At 47.5% G+C, this 16952-nt stretch overlaps 1 protein-coding gene across 1 annotated transcript in view; it reads left to right on the top strand.

The window, feature by feature from the left end:
• Positions 1-16952, top strand: part of man2c1 (mannosidase, alpha, class 2C, member 1) — an 88342-nt gene that overhangs the window by 27072 nt on the left and 44318 nt on the right. The window contains exons 4-9 of the mRNA XM_045706460.1: positions 5721-5791; positions 6186-6363; positions 7205-7394; positions 8029-8135; positions 13704-13814; positions 16924-16952. The exon at positions 16924-16952 is cut by the window's right edge and continues 64 nt beyond it. Coding sequence (XP_045562416.1) covers positions 5721-5791; positions 6186-6363; positions 7205-7394; positions 8029-8135; positions 13704-13814; positions 16924-16952 — 686 coding nt within the window. The remainder of the gene's footprint in view (positions 1-5720; positions 5792-6185; positions 6364-7204; positions 7395-8028; positions 8136-13703; positions 13815-16923) is intronic.

Below are 16952 nucleotides of genomic sequence, written 5' to 3'. Positions count from 1 at the left end.
CAACCCCCATAACACTACAGTGCCTCAACCCCCATAACACTACAGTACCTCAACCCCCATAACACTACAGTACCTCAACCCCCATAACACTACAGTACCTCAACCCCCATAACACTACAGTACCTCAACCCCCATAACACTACAGTACCTCAACCCCCATAACACTACCTCAACCCCCATAACACTACAGTACCTCAACCCCCATAACACTACAGTACCTCAACCCCCATAACACTACAGTACCTCAACCCCCCATAACACTACCTCAACCCCCATAACACTACAGTACCTCAACCCCCATAACACTACAGTACCTCAACCCCCATAACACTACAGTACCTCAACCCCCATAACGCTACAGTACCTCAACCCCCATAACGCTACAGTACCTCAACCCCCATAACACTACAGTGCCTCAACCCCCATAACGCTACAGTACCTCAACCCCCATAACACTACCTCAACCCCCATAACACTACAGTACCTCAACCCCCATAACACTACAGTACCTCAACCCCCATAACACTACAGTACCTCAACCCCCATAACGCTACAGTACCTCAACCCCCATAACACTACAGTACCTCAACCCCCATAACACTACAGTACCTCAACCCCCCATAACACTACAGTACCTCAACCCCCATAACACTACAGTACCTCAACCCCCCATAACACTACAGTGCCTCAACCCCCATAACACTACAGTACCTCAACCCCCATAACGCTACAGTACCTCAACCCCCATAACACTACAGTTGCCTCAACCCCCATAACACTACCTCAACCCCCATAACACTACAGTACCTCAACCCCCATAACACTACAGTACCTCAACCCCCATAACACTACAGTACCTCAACCCCCATAACACTACAGTGCCTCAACCCCCATAACACTACAGTCCTCAACCCCCATAACACTACAGTACCTCAACCCCCATAACACTACAGTACCTCAACCCCCATAACACTACTGCCTCAGCCCCCGGCTACTGCCTCAGCCCCCATAACACTACAGTACCTCAACCCCCATAACACTACAGTACCTCAACCCCCATAACACTACAGTACCTCCAACCCCCATAACACTACAGTGCCTCAACCCCCATAACGCTACAGTACCTCAACCCCCATAACACTACAGTACCTCAACCCCCATAACACTACAGTGCCTCAACCCCCATAACACTACAGTACCTCAACCCCCATAACACTACAGTACCTCAACCCCCATAACACTACAGTACCTCAACCCCCATAACACTACAGTGCCTCAACCCCCATAACACTACAGTACCTCAACCCCCATAACACTACAGTACCTCAACCCCCATAACACTACAGTACCTCAACCCCCATAACACTACAGTACCTCAACCCCCATAACACTACAGTACCTCAACCCCCATAACACTACAGTACCTCAACCCCCATAACACTACAGTACCTCAACCCCCATAACACTACAGTACCTCAACCCCCATAACACTACAGTACCTCAACCCCCATAACACTACAGTACCTCAACCCCCATAACACTACAGTACCTCAACCCCCATAACACTACAGTACCTCAACCCCCATAACACTACACTCAACCCCCCATAACACTACAGTACCTCAACCCCCATAACACTACAGTACCTCAACCCCCATAACACTACAGTACCTCAACCCCCATAACACTACAGTACCTCAACCCCCATAACACTACAGTACCTCAACCCCCATAACACTACAGTACCTCAACCCCCATAACACTACAGTACCTCAACCCCCATAACACTACAGTGCCTCAACCCCCATAACACTACAGTACCTCAACCCCCATAACACTACAGTACCTCACAACCCCCATAACACTACAGTACCTCAACCCCCATAACACTACAGTACCTCAACCCCCATAACACTACAGTACCTCAACCCCCATAACACTACAGTACCTCAACCCCCATAACACTACAGTACCTCAACCCCCCATAACACTACAGTACCTCAACCCCCATAACACTACAGTACCTCAACCCCCATAACACTACAGTACCTCAACCCCCATAACACTACCTCAACCCCCATAACACTACAGTACCTCAACCCCCATAACACTACGGTACCTCAACCCCCATAACGCTACAGTACCTCAACCCCCATAACACTACAGTACCTCAACCCCCATAACACTACAGTACCTCAACCCCCATAACACTACAGTACCTCAACCCCCATAACACTACAGTACCTCAACCCCCATAACACTACAGTACCTCAACCCCCATAACACTACAGTACCTCAACCCCCATAACACTACAGTACCTCAACCCCCATAACACTACAGTACCTCAACCCCCATAACACTACACTACCTCAACCCCCATAACACTACAGTACCTCAACCCCCATAACACTACCTCAACCCCCATAACACTACAGTACCTCAACCCCCATAACACTACAGTACCTCAACCCCCATAACACTACACTACCTCAACCCCCATAACACTACAGTACCTCAACCCCCATAACACTACAGTACCTCAACCCCCATAACACTACAGTACCTCAACCCCCATAACACTACAGTACCTCAACCCCCATAACACTACAGTACCTCAACCCCCATAACACTACAGTACCTCAACCCCCATAACGCTACAGTACCTCAACCCCCATAACACTACAGTACCTCAACCCCCATAACACTACAGTACCTCAACCCCCATAACACTACAGTACCTCAACCCCCATAACACTACAGTACCTCAACCCCCATAACACTACACTACCTCAACCCCCATAACACTACAGTACCTCAACCCCCATAACACTACCTCAACCCCCATAACACTACAGTACCTCAACCCCCATAACACTACAGTACCTCAACCCCCATAACACTACACTACCTCAACCCCCATAACACTACAGTACCTCAACCCCCATAACACTACAGTACCTCAACCCCCATAACACTACAGTACCTCAACCCCCATAACACTACAGTACCTCAACCCCCATAACACTACAGTACCTCAACCCCCATAACACTACAGTACCTCAACCCCCATAGCGCTACAGTACCTCAACCCCCATAACGCTACAGTACCTCAACCCCCATAACACTACAGTACCTCAACCCCCATAACACTACAGTACCTCAACCCCCATAACACTACAGTACCTCAACCCCCATAACACTACACTACCTCAACCCCCATAACACTACAGTACCTCAACCCCCATAACACTACAGTACCTCAACCCCCATAACACTACAGTACCTCAACCCCCATAACACTACAGTACCTCAACCCCCATAACACTACAGTACCTCAACCCCCATAACACTACAGTACCTCAACCCCCATAACACTACAGTACCTCAACCCCCATAACACTACAGTACCTCAACCCCCATAACACTACAGTACCTCAACCCCCATAACACTACAGTACCTCAACCCCCATAACACTACAGTACCTCAACCCCCATAACACTACAGTACCTCAACCCCCATAACACTACAGTACCTCAACCCCCATAACGCTACAGTACCTCAACCCCCATAACACTACAGTCCCTCAACCCCCATAACACTACACTACCTCAACCCCCATAACACTACAGTACCTCAACCCCCATAACACTACAGTACCTCAACCCCCATAACACTACAGTACCTCAACCCCCATAACACTACAGTACCTCAACCCCCATAACACTACAGTACCTCAACCCCCATAACACTACAGTACCTCAACCCCCATAACGCTACAGTACCTCAACCCCCATAACACTACAGTACCTCAACCCCCATAACACTACAGTACCTCAACCCCCATAACACTACAGTACCTCAACCCCCATAACAGCTACAGTACCTCAACCCCCATAACACTACAGTACCTCAACCCCCATAACACTACAGTACCTCAACCCCCATAACACTACAGTACCTCAACCCCCATAACACTACCCTCAACCCCCATAACACTACAGTACCTCAACCCCCATAACACTACAGTACCTCAACCCCCATAACACTACAGTACCTCAACCCCCATAACGCTACACTACCTCAACCCCCATAACACTACAGTACCTCAACCCCCATAACACTACAGTACCTCAACCCCCCCATAACACTACAGTACCTCAACCCCCATAACACTACAGTACCTCAACCCCCATAACGCTACAGTACCTCAACCCCCATAACACTACAGTACCTCAACCCCCATAACACTACAGTACCTCAACCCCCATAACACTACAGTACCTCAACCCCCATAACACTACAGTACCTCAACCCCCATAACACTACAGTACCTCAACCCCCATAACACTACAGTCTCAACCCCCATAACACTACAGTACCTCAACCCCCATAACACTACAGTACCTCAACCCCCATAACACTACAGTACCTCAACCCCCATAACACTACACTCAACCCCCATAACACTACAGTACCTCAACCCCCATAACACTACAGTACCTCAACCCCCATAACACTACAGTACCTCAACCCCATAACACTACAGTACCTCAACCCCCATAACACTACAGTACCTCAACCCCCATAACGCTACAGTACCTCAACCCCCATAACACTACAGTACCTCAACCCCCATAACACTACAGTACCTCAACCCCCATAACACTACAGTACCTCAACCCCCATAACACTACCTCAACCCCCATAACACTACAGTACCTCAACCCCCATAACACTACAGTACCTCAACCCCCATAACACTACAGTACCTCAACCCCCATAACACTACCTCAACCCCCATAACACTACCTCAACCCCCATAACACTACAGTACCTCAACCCCATAACACTACAGTACCTCAACCCCATAACACTACAGTACCTCAACCCCCATAACACTACAGTACCTCAACCCCATAACGCTACAGTACCTCAACCCCCATAACGCTACAGTACCTCAACCCCCATAACACTACAGTACCTCAACCCCCATAACACTACAGTACCTCAACCCCCATAACACTACAGTGCCTCAACCCCCATAACACTACAGTACCTCAACCCCCATAACACTACAGTACCTCAACCCCCATAACACTACAGTACCTCAACCCCATAACACTACAGTACCTCAACCCCCATAACACTACAGTACCTCAACCCCCATAACACTACAGTACCTCAACCCCCATAACACTACAGTACCTCAACCCCCATAACACTACAGTACCTCAACCCCCATAACACTACCTCAACCCCCATAACACTACAGTACCTCAACCCCCATAACACTACAGTACCTCAACCCCCATAACACTACAGTACCTCAACCCCCATAACACTACAGTACCTCAACCCCCATAACACTACCTCAACCCCCATAACACTACAGTACCTCAACCCCCATAACACTACAGTACCTCAACCCCCATAACACTACAGTACCTCAACCCCCATAACGCTACAGTACCTCAACCCCCATAACACTACCTCAACCCCCATAACACTACAGTACCTCAACCCCCATAACACTACCTCAACCCCCATAACACTACCTCAACCCCCATAACACTACAGTACCTCAACCCCCATAACACTACAGTACCTCAACCCCCATAACACTACCTCAACCCCCATAACACTACAGTACCTCAACCCCCATAACACTACCTCAACCCCCAAGTGTTGTTGACCTTGATGTTGATATTTGGTTGACAGGGGTTGTCCAAAGAAGGGGAGAAGACCAGCTACGTCTTGACTGAGTGTCTGGAGGATGAGGAACCACACAGGTTAGTGTGTTCAATTCATTTTACATTTTTACGTTTCAGTCATTTAATAACAGACGCTCTTCAGGGATTTTTCTGCCATTTGAAATCCTTGTGTGGCCGGCAATGGGTGGCTATTTGTTTTATTAACAATCTCAAAATATAAAATATATCTCAGTGAATGTAGTTGATTTGATTAAAAAACACATAGGATGTGTCAAGATATATGTACGTATAAACATTTCAACCAATCGATTGGTTGAAAGAAAAGGCGACTCTCGGGTCGACTAAAGACTTGACATCCTTGCTCTACATTGAGTCGGCGCGTAACGGGCTGTTTGCGGCGAGTCAGGAATCTATGGTGTGTTCTCGTTCTGTGTTGTAAACTGTAGTCTCTCCTGTCTTCTCTCTCTTTCAGCATCTCCCTGTATGTAGAGTTGGCTTGTAACGGTCTTTTCGGAGCGGGACAGGGATCCATGATTGCAGCACCTGACCCAGACAGGAAGTACTCTGTCCAGAAAGCTGAGCTTGTGGTTTTTAAACAGGAAGTCAGAGAGCTCCTGACTGACTTGGAGATGCTGGTTGACGTGGTCAAGGTACCTTGGGATATCAGTATTCTATCATGTGAAGGTACTAACCCTAACAGGATGTGAATTAGGTCAAGAGGTCATGTCTGGAGCAAGGTGGGGTCAAGTGTAACTGTGAATGAAGTGTAACTGTGAATGAAGTGTAACTGTGAATGAAGTGTAACTGAGTGAATGAAGTGTAACTGTGAATGAAGTGTAACAGTGAATGAAGTGTAACTGAATGAAGTGTAACTGTGAATGAAGTGTAACTGTGAAAGAAGTGTAACTGTTAGTGAATGAAGTGTAACTGTGAGTGAATGAAGTGTAACTGTGAATGAAGTGTAACTGTTAGTGAATGAAGTGTAACTGTGAGTGAATGAAGTGTAACTGTGAATGAAGTGTAACTGTGAGTGAATGAAGTGTAACTGTGAGTGAATGAAGTGTAACTGTGAGTGAATGAAGTGTAACTGTGAGTGAATGAAGTGTAACTGTGAGTGAATGAAATGTAACTGTGCGTGAATGAAGTGTAACTGTGAGTGAATGAAGTGTAACTGTGAGTGAATGAAGTGTAACTGTGAGTGAAGTGTAACTGTGAGTGAATGAAGTGTAACTGTGAGTGAATGAAGTGTAACTGTGAGTGAATGAAGTGTAACTGTGAGTGAATGAAGTGTAACTGTGTGTGAATGAAGTGTAACTGTGAGTGAATGAAGTGTAACTGTGAGTGAATGAAGTGTAACTGTGAGTGAATGAAGTGTAACTGTGAATGAAGTGTAACTGTGAATGAAGTGTAACTGTGAATTTTAGTCAGTGTGTTTTCTGCTGTTCTCTTCCTGCTTTCTCATTGGCCTGTTGATCTTCTGCCTCCTCTCAGTTGCTGGGCGAGGGGGAACAGCGCGGCTACCAGGCTCTGTTCACAGCCAATGAGATGGTGAACCTGTGTGAGCCGACCAATCCCAGCTCATTTCCTGCGGCCCGGAGTCTGGCTCAGAAGTTCTTCAGCCAGAGGAACGGAGAGAGCCAGCACATTGTCCACGCTATGGGACACTGCCACATTGACTCAGGTGAACATCTCTCACTTTCAAGTTGACTGCTTTTGTTTAGTCTATGTCCATGTATTGAGTTCTCCTGTACTGCTGCTCCACTGTCTGCTGCTGCTCCACTGTCTGCTGCTGCTCCACTGTGTACTGCTGCTCCACTGTCTGCTGCTGCTCCACTGTGTACTGCTGCTCCACTGTCTACTGCTGCTCCACTGTCTGCTGCTGCTCCACTCTGTACTGCTGCTCCACTCTGTACTGCTGCTCCACTCTGTACTGCTGCTCCACTGTGTACTGCTGCTCCACTGTGTACTGCAGCTCCACTGTGTAATGCTGCTCCACTGTCTGCTGCTGCTCCACTGTGTACTGCTGCTCCGCTGTGTACTGCTGCTCCACTGTGTACTGCTGCTCCACTCTGTACTGCTGCCCCACTGTGTACTGCTGCTCCACTGTGTACTGCTGCTCCACTGTGTACTGCTGCTCCACTGTCTGCTGCTGCTCCGCTGTGTACTGCAGCTCCGCTGTGTACTGCTGTTCCACTGTGTACTGCTGCTCCACTGTGTACTGCTGCTCCGTCTGCTGCTGCTCCGCTGTGTACCGCTGCTCCACTGTGTACTGCTGCTCCACTGGACTACCCTGCTCTGTCCCTGTCTCTATCTAGCCTGGCTGTGGCCCTATGAGGAGACCATCAGGAAGTGTGCCAGGAGCTGGGTGACTGTGATCAGACTGATGGAGAAGAACCCTCACATGGTCTTCACCTGTTCACAGGTACTGCCCCTTTAATACACACTCACCTGTTCACAGGTACTGCCCCTTTAATACACACTCACCTGTTCACAGGTACTGTCCCTTTAAATACACACTCACCTGTTCACAGGTACTGTCCCTTTAATACACACTCACCTGTTCACAGGTACTGCCCCTTTAATACACACTCACATGTTCACATGTACTGCCCCTTTAATACACACTCACCTGTTCACATGTACTGCCCCTTTAATACACACTCACCTGTTCACAGGTACTGCCCCTTTAATACACACTCACCTGTTCACAGGTATTGTACCTTTAATACACACTCACCTGTTCACAGGTACTGCCCCTTTAATACACACTCACCTGTTCACAGGTACTGTACCTTTAATACACACTCACCTGTTCACAGGTACTGCCCCTTTAATACACACTCACCTGTTCACAGGTACTGCCCCTTTAATACACACTCACCTGTTCACAGGTACTGTCCCTTTAATACACACTCACCTGTTCACAGGTACTGCCCCGTTAATACACACTCACCTGTTCACAGGTACTGCCCCTTTAATACACACTCACCTGTTCACATGTACTGCCCCGTTAATACACACTCACCTGTTCACAGGTACTGCCCCGTTAATACACACTCACCTGTTCACAGGTACTGTCCCTTTAAATACACACTCACCTGTTCACAGGTACTGTCCCTTTAATACACACTCACCTGTTCACAGGTACTGCCCCTTTAATACACACTCACATGTTCACATGTACTGCCCCTTTAATACACACTCACCTGTTCACAGGTATTGTACCTTTAATACACACTCACCTGTTCACAGGTACTGCCCCTTTAATACACACTCACCTGTTCACAGGTACTGTACCTTTAATACACACTCACCTGTTCACAGGTACTGTCCCTTTAATACACACTCACATGTTCACATGTACTGCCCCTTTAATACACACTCACCTGTTCACAGGTACTGTACCTTTAATACACACTCACCTGTTCACAGGTACTGCCCCTTTAATACACACTCACCTGTTCACAGGTACTGCCCCTTTAATACACACTCACCTGTTCACATGTACTGCCCCTTTAATACACACTCACCTGTTCACAGGTACTGCCCCTTTAATACACACTCACCTGTTCACAGGTACTGCCCCTTTAATACACACTCACCTGTTCACAGGTATTGTACCTTTAATACACACTCATCTGTTCACAGGTACTGTCCCTTTAATACACACTCACCTGTTCACAGGTATTGTACCTTTAATACACACTCACCTGTTCACATGTACTGCCCCTTTAATACACACTCACCTGTTCACAGGTATTGTACCTTTAATACACACTCACCTGTTCACATGTACTGCCCCTTTAATACACACTCACATGTTCACATGTACTGCCCCTTTAATACACACTCACCTGTTCACAGGTATTGTACCTTTAATACACACTCACCTGTTCACATGTACTGTCCCTTTAATACACACTCACCTGTTCACAGGTACTGCCCCTTTAATACACACTCACCTGTTCACAGGTACTGCCCCTTTAATACACACTCACCTGTTCACATGTACTGCACCTTTAATACACACTCACCTGTTCACATGTACTGTCCCTTTAATACACACTCACCTGTTCACAGGTACTGTCCCTTTAAATACACACTCACCTGTTCACAGGTACTGTCCCTTTAATACACACTCACCTGTTCACAGGTACTGCCCCTTTAATACACACTCACATGTTCACATGTACTGCCCCTTTAATACACACTCACCTGTTCACAGGTACTGCCCCATTAATACACACTCACCTGTTCACATGTACTGTCCCTTTAATACACACTCACCTGTTCACAGGTACTGTCCCTTTAAATACACACTCACCTGTTCACAGGTACTGTCCCTTTAATACACACTCACCTGTTCACAGGTACTGTCCCTTTAATACACACTCACCTGTTCACAGGTACTGCCCCTTTAATACACACTCACATGTTCACATGTACTGCACCTTTAATACACACTCACCTGTTCATTAACTGGGTTAATAGTGGTCTCTCCTCTCCAGGCCCAGCAGTTTGACTGGGTTAATAGTGGTCTCTCCTCCCCTCTCTCCAGGCCCAGCAGTTTGACTGGGTTAATAGTGGTCTCTCCTCTCCTCTCTCTCCAGGCCCAGCAGTTTGACTGGGTTAATAGTGGTCTCTCCTCTCCTCTCTCCAGGCCCAGCAGTTTGACTGGGTTAATAGTGGTCTCTCCTCTCTCCAGGCCCAGCAGTTTGACTGGGTTAATAGTGGTCTCTCCTCTCCAGGCCCAGCAGGTTGACTGGGTTAATAGTGGTCTCTCCTCTCCAGGCCCAGCAGTTTGACTGGGTTAATAGTGGTCTCTCCTCTCCTCTCTCCAGGCCCAGCAGTTTGACTGGGTTAATAGTGGTCTCTCCTCTCTCCAGGCCCAGCAGTTTGACTGGGTTAATAGTGGTCTCTCCTCTCCTCTCTCCAGGCCCAGCAGTTTGACTGGGTTAATAGTGGTCTCTCCTCTCCTCTCTCCAGGCCCAGCAGGTTGACTGGGTTAATAGTGGTCTCTCCTCTCTCCAGGCCCAGCAGGTTGACTGGGTTAATAGTGGTCTCTCCTCTCCTCTCTCCAGGCCCAGCAGTTTGACTGGGTTAATAGTGGTCTCTCCTCTCTCCTCTCCAGACCCAGCAGTTTGACTGGGTTAATAGTGGTCTCTCCTCTCCTCTCTCCAGGCCCAGCAGTTTGACTGGGTTAATAGTGGTCTCTCCTCTCTCCAGGCCCAGCAGTTTGACTGGGTTAATAGTGGTCTCTCCTCTCCAGGCCCAGCAGTTTGACTGGGTTAATAGTGGTCTCTCCTCTCCTCTCTCCAGGCCCAGCAGGTTGACTGGGTTATTAGTGGTCTCTCCTCTCTCCAGGCCCAGCAGTTTGACTGGGTTAATAGTGGTCTCTCCTCTCCTCTCTCCAGGCCCAGCAGTTTGACTGGGTTAATAGTGGTCTCTCCTCTCCTCTCTCTCCAGGCCCAGCAGTTTGACTGGGTTAATAGTGGTCTCTCCTCTCCTCTCTCTCCAGGCCCAGCAGTTTGACTGGGTTAATAGTGGTCTCTCCTCTCTCCAGACCCAGCAGTTTGACTGGGTTAATAGTGGTCTCTCCTCTCCTCTCTCCAGGCCCAGCAGTTTGACTGGGTTAATAGTGGTCTCTCCTCTCCTCTCTCCAGGCCCAGCAGTTTGACTGGGTTAATAGTGGTCTCTCCTCTCCTCTCTCCAGACCCAGCAGTTTGACTGGGTTAATAGTGGTCTCTCCTCTCCTCTCCAGGCCCAGCAGTTTGACTGGGTTAATAGTGGTCTCTCCTCTCTCCAGGCCCAGCAGTTTGACTGGGTTAATAGTGGTCTCTCCTCTCTCCAGGCCCAGCAGTTTGACTGGGTTAATAGTGGTCTCTCCTCTCCAGGCCCAGCAGTTTGACTGGGTTAATAGTGGTCTCTCCTCTCCTCTCTCTCCAGACCCAGCAGTTTGACTGGGTTAATAGTGGTCTCTCCTCTCCTCTCTCCAGGCCCAGCAGTTTGACTGGGTTAATAGTGGTCTCTCCTCTCTAGGCCCAGCAGTTTGACTGGGTTAATAGTGGTCTCTCCTCTCCAGGCCCAGCAGTTTGACTGGGTTAATAGTGGTCTCTCCTCTCTCCAGGCCCAGCAGTTTGACTGGGTTAATAGTGGTCTCTCCTCTCCTCTCTCCAGGCCCAGCAGTTTGACTGGGTTAATAGTGGTCTCTCCTCTCCAGGCCCAGCAGGTTGACTGGGTTAATAGTGGTCTCTCCTCTCATCTCTCCAGGCCCAGCAGTTTGACTGGGTTAATAGTGGTCTCTCCTCTCCTCTCTCCAGGCCCAGCAGTTTGACTGGGTTAATAGTGGTCTCTCCTCTCCTCTCTCCAGGCCCAGCAGTTTGACTGGGTTAATAGTGGTCTCTCCTCTCCTCTCTCCAGGCCCAGCAGTTTGACTGGGTTAATAGTGGTCTCTCCTCTCTCCAGGCCCAGCAGTTTGACTGGGTTAATAGTGGTCTCTCCTCTCTCCAGACCCAGCAGTTTGACTGGGTTAATAGTGGTCTCTCCTCTCCTCTCTCCAGGCCCAGCAGTTTGACTGGGTTAATAGTGGTCTCTCCTCTCCTCTCTCCAGGCCCAGCAGTTTGACTGGGTTAATAGTGGTCTCTCCTCTCTCCAGACCCAGCAGTTTGACTGGGTTAATAGTGGTCTCTCCTCTCCTCTCTCCAGGCCCAGCAGTTTGACTGGGTTAATAGTGGTCTCTCCTCTCTAGGCCCAGCAGTTTGACTGGGTTAATAGTGGTCTCTCCTCTCCTCTCTCCAGACCCAGCAGTTTGACTGGGTTAATAGTGGTCTCTCCTCTCCTCTCTCCAGGCCCAGCAGTTTGACTGGGTTAATAGTGGTCTCTCCTCTCTAGGCCCAGCAGTTTGACTGGGTTAATAGTGGTCTCTCCTCTCCAGGCCCAGCAGGTTGACTGGGTTAATAGTGGTCTCTCCTCTCTCCAGGCCCAGCAGTTTGACTGGGTTATTAGTGGTCTCTCCTCTCTCCAGGCCCAGCAGTTTGACTGGGTTAATAGTGGTCTCTCCTCTCCTCTCTCCAGGCCCAGCAGTTTGACTGGGTTAATAGTGGTCTCTCCTCTCCAGGCCCAGCAGTTTGACTGGGTTAATAGTGGTCTCTCCTCTCCAGGCCCAGCAGTTTGACTGGGTTATTAGTGGTCTCTCCTCTCTCCAGACCCAGCAGTTTGACTGGGTTAATAGTGGTCTCTCCTCTCCAGGCCCAGCAGTTTGACTGGGTTATTAGTGGTCTCTCCTCTCTCCAGACCCAGCAGTTTGACTGGGTTAATAGTGGTCTCTCCTCTCCTCTCTCCAGGCCCAGCAGTTTGACTGGGTTAATAGTGGTCTCTCCTCTCCTCTCTCCAGGCCCAGCAGGTTGACTGGGTTAATAGTGGTCTCTCCTTTCCTCTCTCCAGGCCCAGCAGTTTGACTGGGTTAATAGTGGTCTCTCCTCTCCTCTCTCCAGGCCCAGCAGTTTGACTGGGTTAATAGTGGTCTCTCCTCTCCTCTCTCCAGGCCCAGCAGTTTGACTGGGTTAATAGTGGTCTCTCCTCTCCAGGCCCAGCAGTTTGACTGGGTTAATAGTGGTCTCTCCTCTCCTCTCTCCAGGCCCAGCAGTTTGACTGGGTTAATAGTGGTCTCTCCTCTCCTCTCTCCAGGCCCAGCAGTTTGACTGGGTTAATAGTGGTCTCTCCTCTCCTCTCTCCAGACCCAGCAGTTTGACTGGGTTAATAGTGGTCTCTCCTCTCCTCTCTCTCCAGGCCCAGCAGTTTGACTGGGTTAATAGTGGTCTCTCCTCTCCTCTCTCCAGGCCCAGCAGTTTGACTGGGTTAATAGTGGTCTCTCCTCTCCTCTCTCCAGGCCCAGCAGTTTGACTGGGTTAATAGTGGTCTCTCCTCTCCTCTCTCCAGGCCCAGCAGTTTGACTGGGTTAATAGTGGTTTCTCCTCTCCTCTCTCTCCAGGCCCAGCAGTTTGACTGGGTGAAGAGCTGGTATCCAGGCCTGTTCTCTCAGATCCAACACTTCGTTAAAAAGGGACAGTTCATCCCCGTAGGAGGCACCTGGGTGGAGATGGTAAGACTTGCAGCCATACATAGAAATCTTAGATATAATCCTTATTAAAGTCTAGGGCTGTCAAACGATTAAAATATATATATATTTTTTAATTACAATAAATTCTGTAGTTAATCGATGTTTCCATTTAAAAAAAAGCAATGTTGAGTTATAGGCATGAATCGACTGAAACACCAAAAATATAAAAAATATAAAAATAAATATATTATAATATTCTGTTTCCGAATGTTTTTAAATGTCATATTCATCATAAACAAGTTAATCAATACAAAAAATCCTGTAACTTACTAATACTCCAAGTAGACCTACTAATGCTGCCTCGTAAATTCTCTCACACACACTATGAGAAAAACAAAGAACTGGCTCTATGGATACAAAGAGCATAAACATGTCCAATAATGTCATGAAATCCACAGAGCTCTCGAGGGTAACTCGTTCGATTCCTCTCCGAATGATATCCCTAAAGCCTTCTTCCTCCGCAATGTGGACTGGCCTGCAAGCAGTAGTTATCCACTCGGCTATAGCTTTGTGTTAGCTTGCTTCTCGTCGACTTGTCCATCCCTCTCACTCTTCCAGCATACTGAAGACGTCCTCCATCGTTACTAGTAACGGTGTGTTTCGCTTGTAAATAAATGATAACGAAGACTCGATGTACTTCGGTGAAAATTCAGCCTTGCAGTAGATGCAAATAACTTTGGTTTTATCCAGAGAAACATCTGGGAGTGATTTTAAAATTGAATTTACCGTTTAAAAGCCCCTTACTAGCGTTCATCATTCAGTCATACAACTACAGTGGCTTGCAAAGGTTTTCACCCCCCTTGGCGTTTTTTTACTATTTTGTTGCATTACAACCTGTAATTTAAATTGATTTCAAACTTCAAACTCAGTGCCTCTTTGCTTGGCATCATGGGAAAATCAAACGAAATCAGCCAAGACCTCAGAAAAAAAAGTTGTAGACCTCCACAAGTCTGGTTCATCCTTGGGAGCAATTTCCAAACGCCTGAAGGTACCACGTTCATCTGTACAAACAATAGTACGCACGTATAAACACCAATGGACCACGCAGCCGTCACACCGCTCAGGAAGGAGACGCGTTCTGTCTCCTAGAGATGAACGTACTTTGGTGCGAAAAGTGCAAATCAATCCCAGAACAACAGCAAAGGACCTTGTGAAGATGCTGGAGGAAACAGGTACAAAAGTATCTATATCCACAGTAAAACGAGTCCTATATCGACATAACCTGAAAGGCCGCTCAGCAAGGAAGAAGCCACTGCTCCAAAACCATCATAAAAAAAAGCCAGACTACGGTTTGTAACTGCACATGGGACAAAGATCATACTTCTTGGAGAAATGTCCTCTGGTCTGATAAACAAAAATAGAACTGTTTGGCCATAATGACCATCATTATGTTTGGAGGAAAAGGGGGAGGCTTGCAAGCCGAAGAACACCATCCCAACCATGAAGCACAGGGGTGGCAGCATCATGTTGTGGGGGTGCTTTGCTGCAGGAGGGACTGGTGCACTTCACAAAATAGATGGCATCATGAGGGTGGAAAATGATGTGGATATATTGAGGCAACATCTCAAGACATCAGTCAGGAAGTTAAAGCTTGGTCGCAGATGGGTCTTCCAAATGGACAATGACCCCAAGCATACTTCCAAAGTTGTGGCAAAAATGGCTTAAGGACAACTAAGTCAAGGTATTGGAGTGGCCATCACAAAGCCCTGACCTCAATCCTATAGAAAATGTGTGGGCAGAACTGAAAAAGCGTGTGCGAGCAAGGAGGCCTACAAACCTGACTGTTACACCAGCTCTGTCAGGAGGAATGGGCCAAAATTCACCCAACTTAAAACCTGAATTAAATCACTCTCTCTACTATTATTCTGACATTTAACATTCTTAAAATAAAGTGGTGATTCTAACTGACCTAAGACAGGGAATTCTTACTAGGATTAAATGTCAGGAATTGTGAAAAAACTGAGTTTAAATGTATTTGGCTAAGGTGAATGTAAACTTCTGACTTCAACTGTATGTATTCACCCCCTTTGCTATGAATCCCAAGGGGCACCATGAAGACCAAGGAGCTCTCCAAACAGGTCAGGGACAAAGTTGTGGAGAAGTACAGATCATGGTTGAGTTATAAAGAAAAGATCAGAAACTTTGAACATCCCACGGAGCACCGTTAAAGAGAGAGCCGCCCACCAAAACTCACGGACCAGGCTAAAATTGAGCTTTTTGGCCATCAAGGAAAGAGCTATATCTGGCACAAACCCAACACCTCTCATCACCCCGAGAATAGCATCCCCACAGTTTTTCATCAGCAGGGACTGGGAAACTGCTTAGAATTGAAGGAATGATGGATGGCGCTAAATACAGGGAAATTCTTGAGGGATCCCTGTTTCAGTCTTCGAGAGATTTGAGACTGGGACGGAGGTTCACCTTCCAGCAGGACAATGACCGTAAGCATACTGCTAAAGCAACACTCGACTGGTTTAATGGGAAACATTTAAATGTCTTGGAATGGCCTAGTCAAAGCCCAGACCTCAATCCAATTCAGAATCTGTGGTATGACTTAAAGATTGATGTACACCAGCAAAACCCATCCAACTTGAAGGAGCTGGAGCAGTTTTGCCTTAAAGAATGGGCAAACATCCCAGTGGCTAGATGTGCCAAGTTTATAGAGACATACCCCAAGACACTTGTAGCTGTAATTGCTGCAAAAGGTGGCTCTACAAAGTAGATTATGCACGCTCAAGTTTTCAGTTGTTTTGTCTTATTTCTTGTTTGTTTCACAAGAAAAAATATTTTGCATCTTCAAAGTGGTAGGCATGTTGTGTAAATCAAATGATACAAACCCCCCCCAAAAAAATCAATTTTAATTCCAGGTTGTAAGGCAACAAAATGGGGAAAATGCCAAGGGGGTGAATACTTTTGCAAGCCAATGTAGCTAGCTAGTAAAGTGTTCGTCAAACTAGCGCATCGGCTGCTGAATTTGAACTATGGATGGTTCAGGGGGTCAAACTAAGAAAAATGCGTTTAATGGCATAAAATAAATGAACAGCGTCATATTAAGATTTTAAATGTCATTATCTCCGTCTCTCTGCATCAGGATGGAAACCTGCCGTCAGGTGAGTCCAT

This window comes from Salmo salar, chromosome ssa23, assembly GCF_905237065.1.
Source record: "Salmo salar chromosome ssa23, Ssal_v3.1, whole genome shotgun sequence".
Lineage (NCBI taxonomy): Eukaryota > Metazoa > Chordata > Actinopteri > Salmoniformes > Salmonidae > Salmo > Salmo salar.
This window is presented reverse-complemented; position numbering and strand designations above follow the sequence as displayed.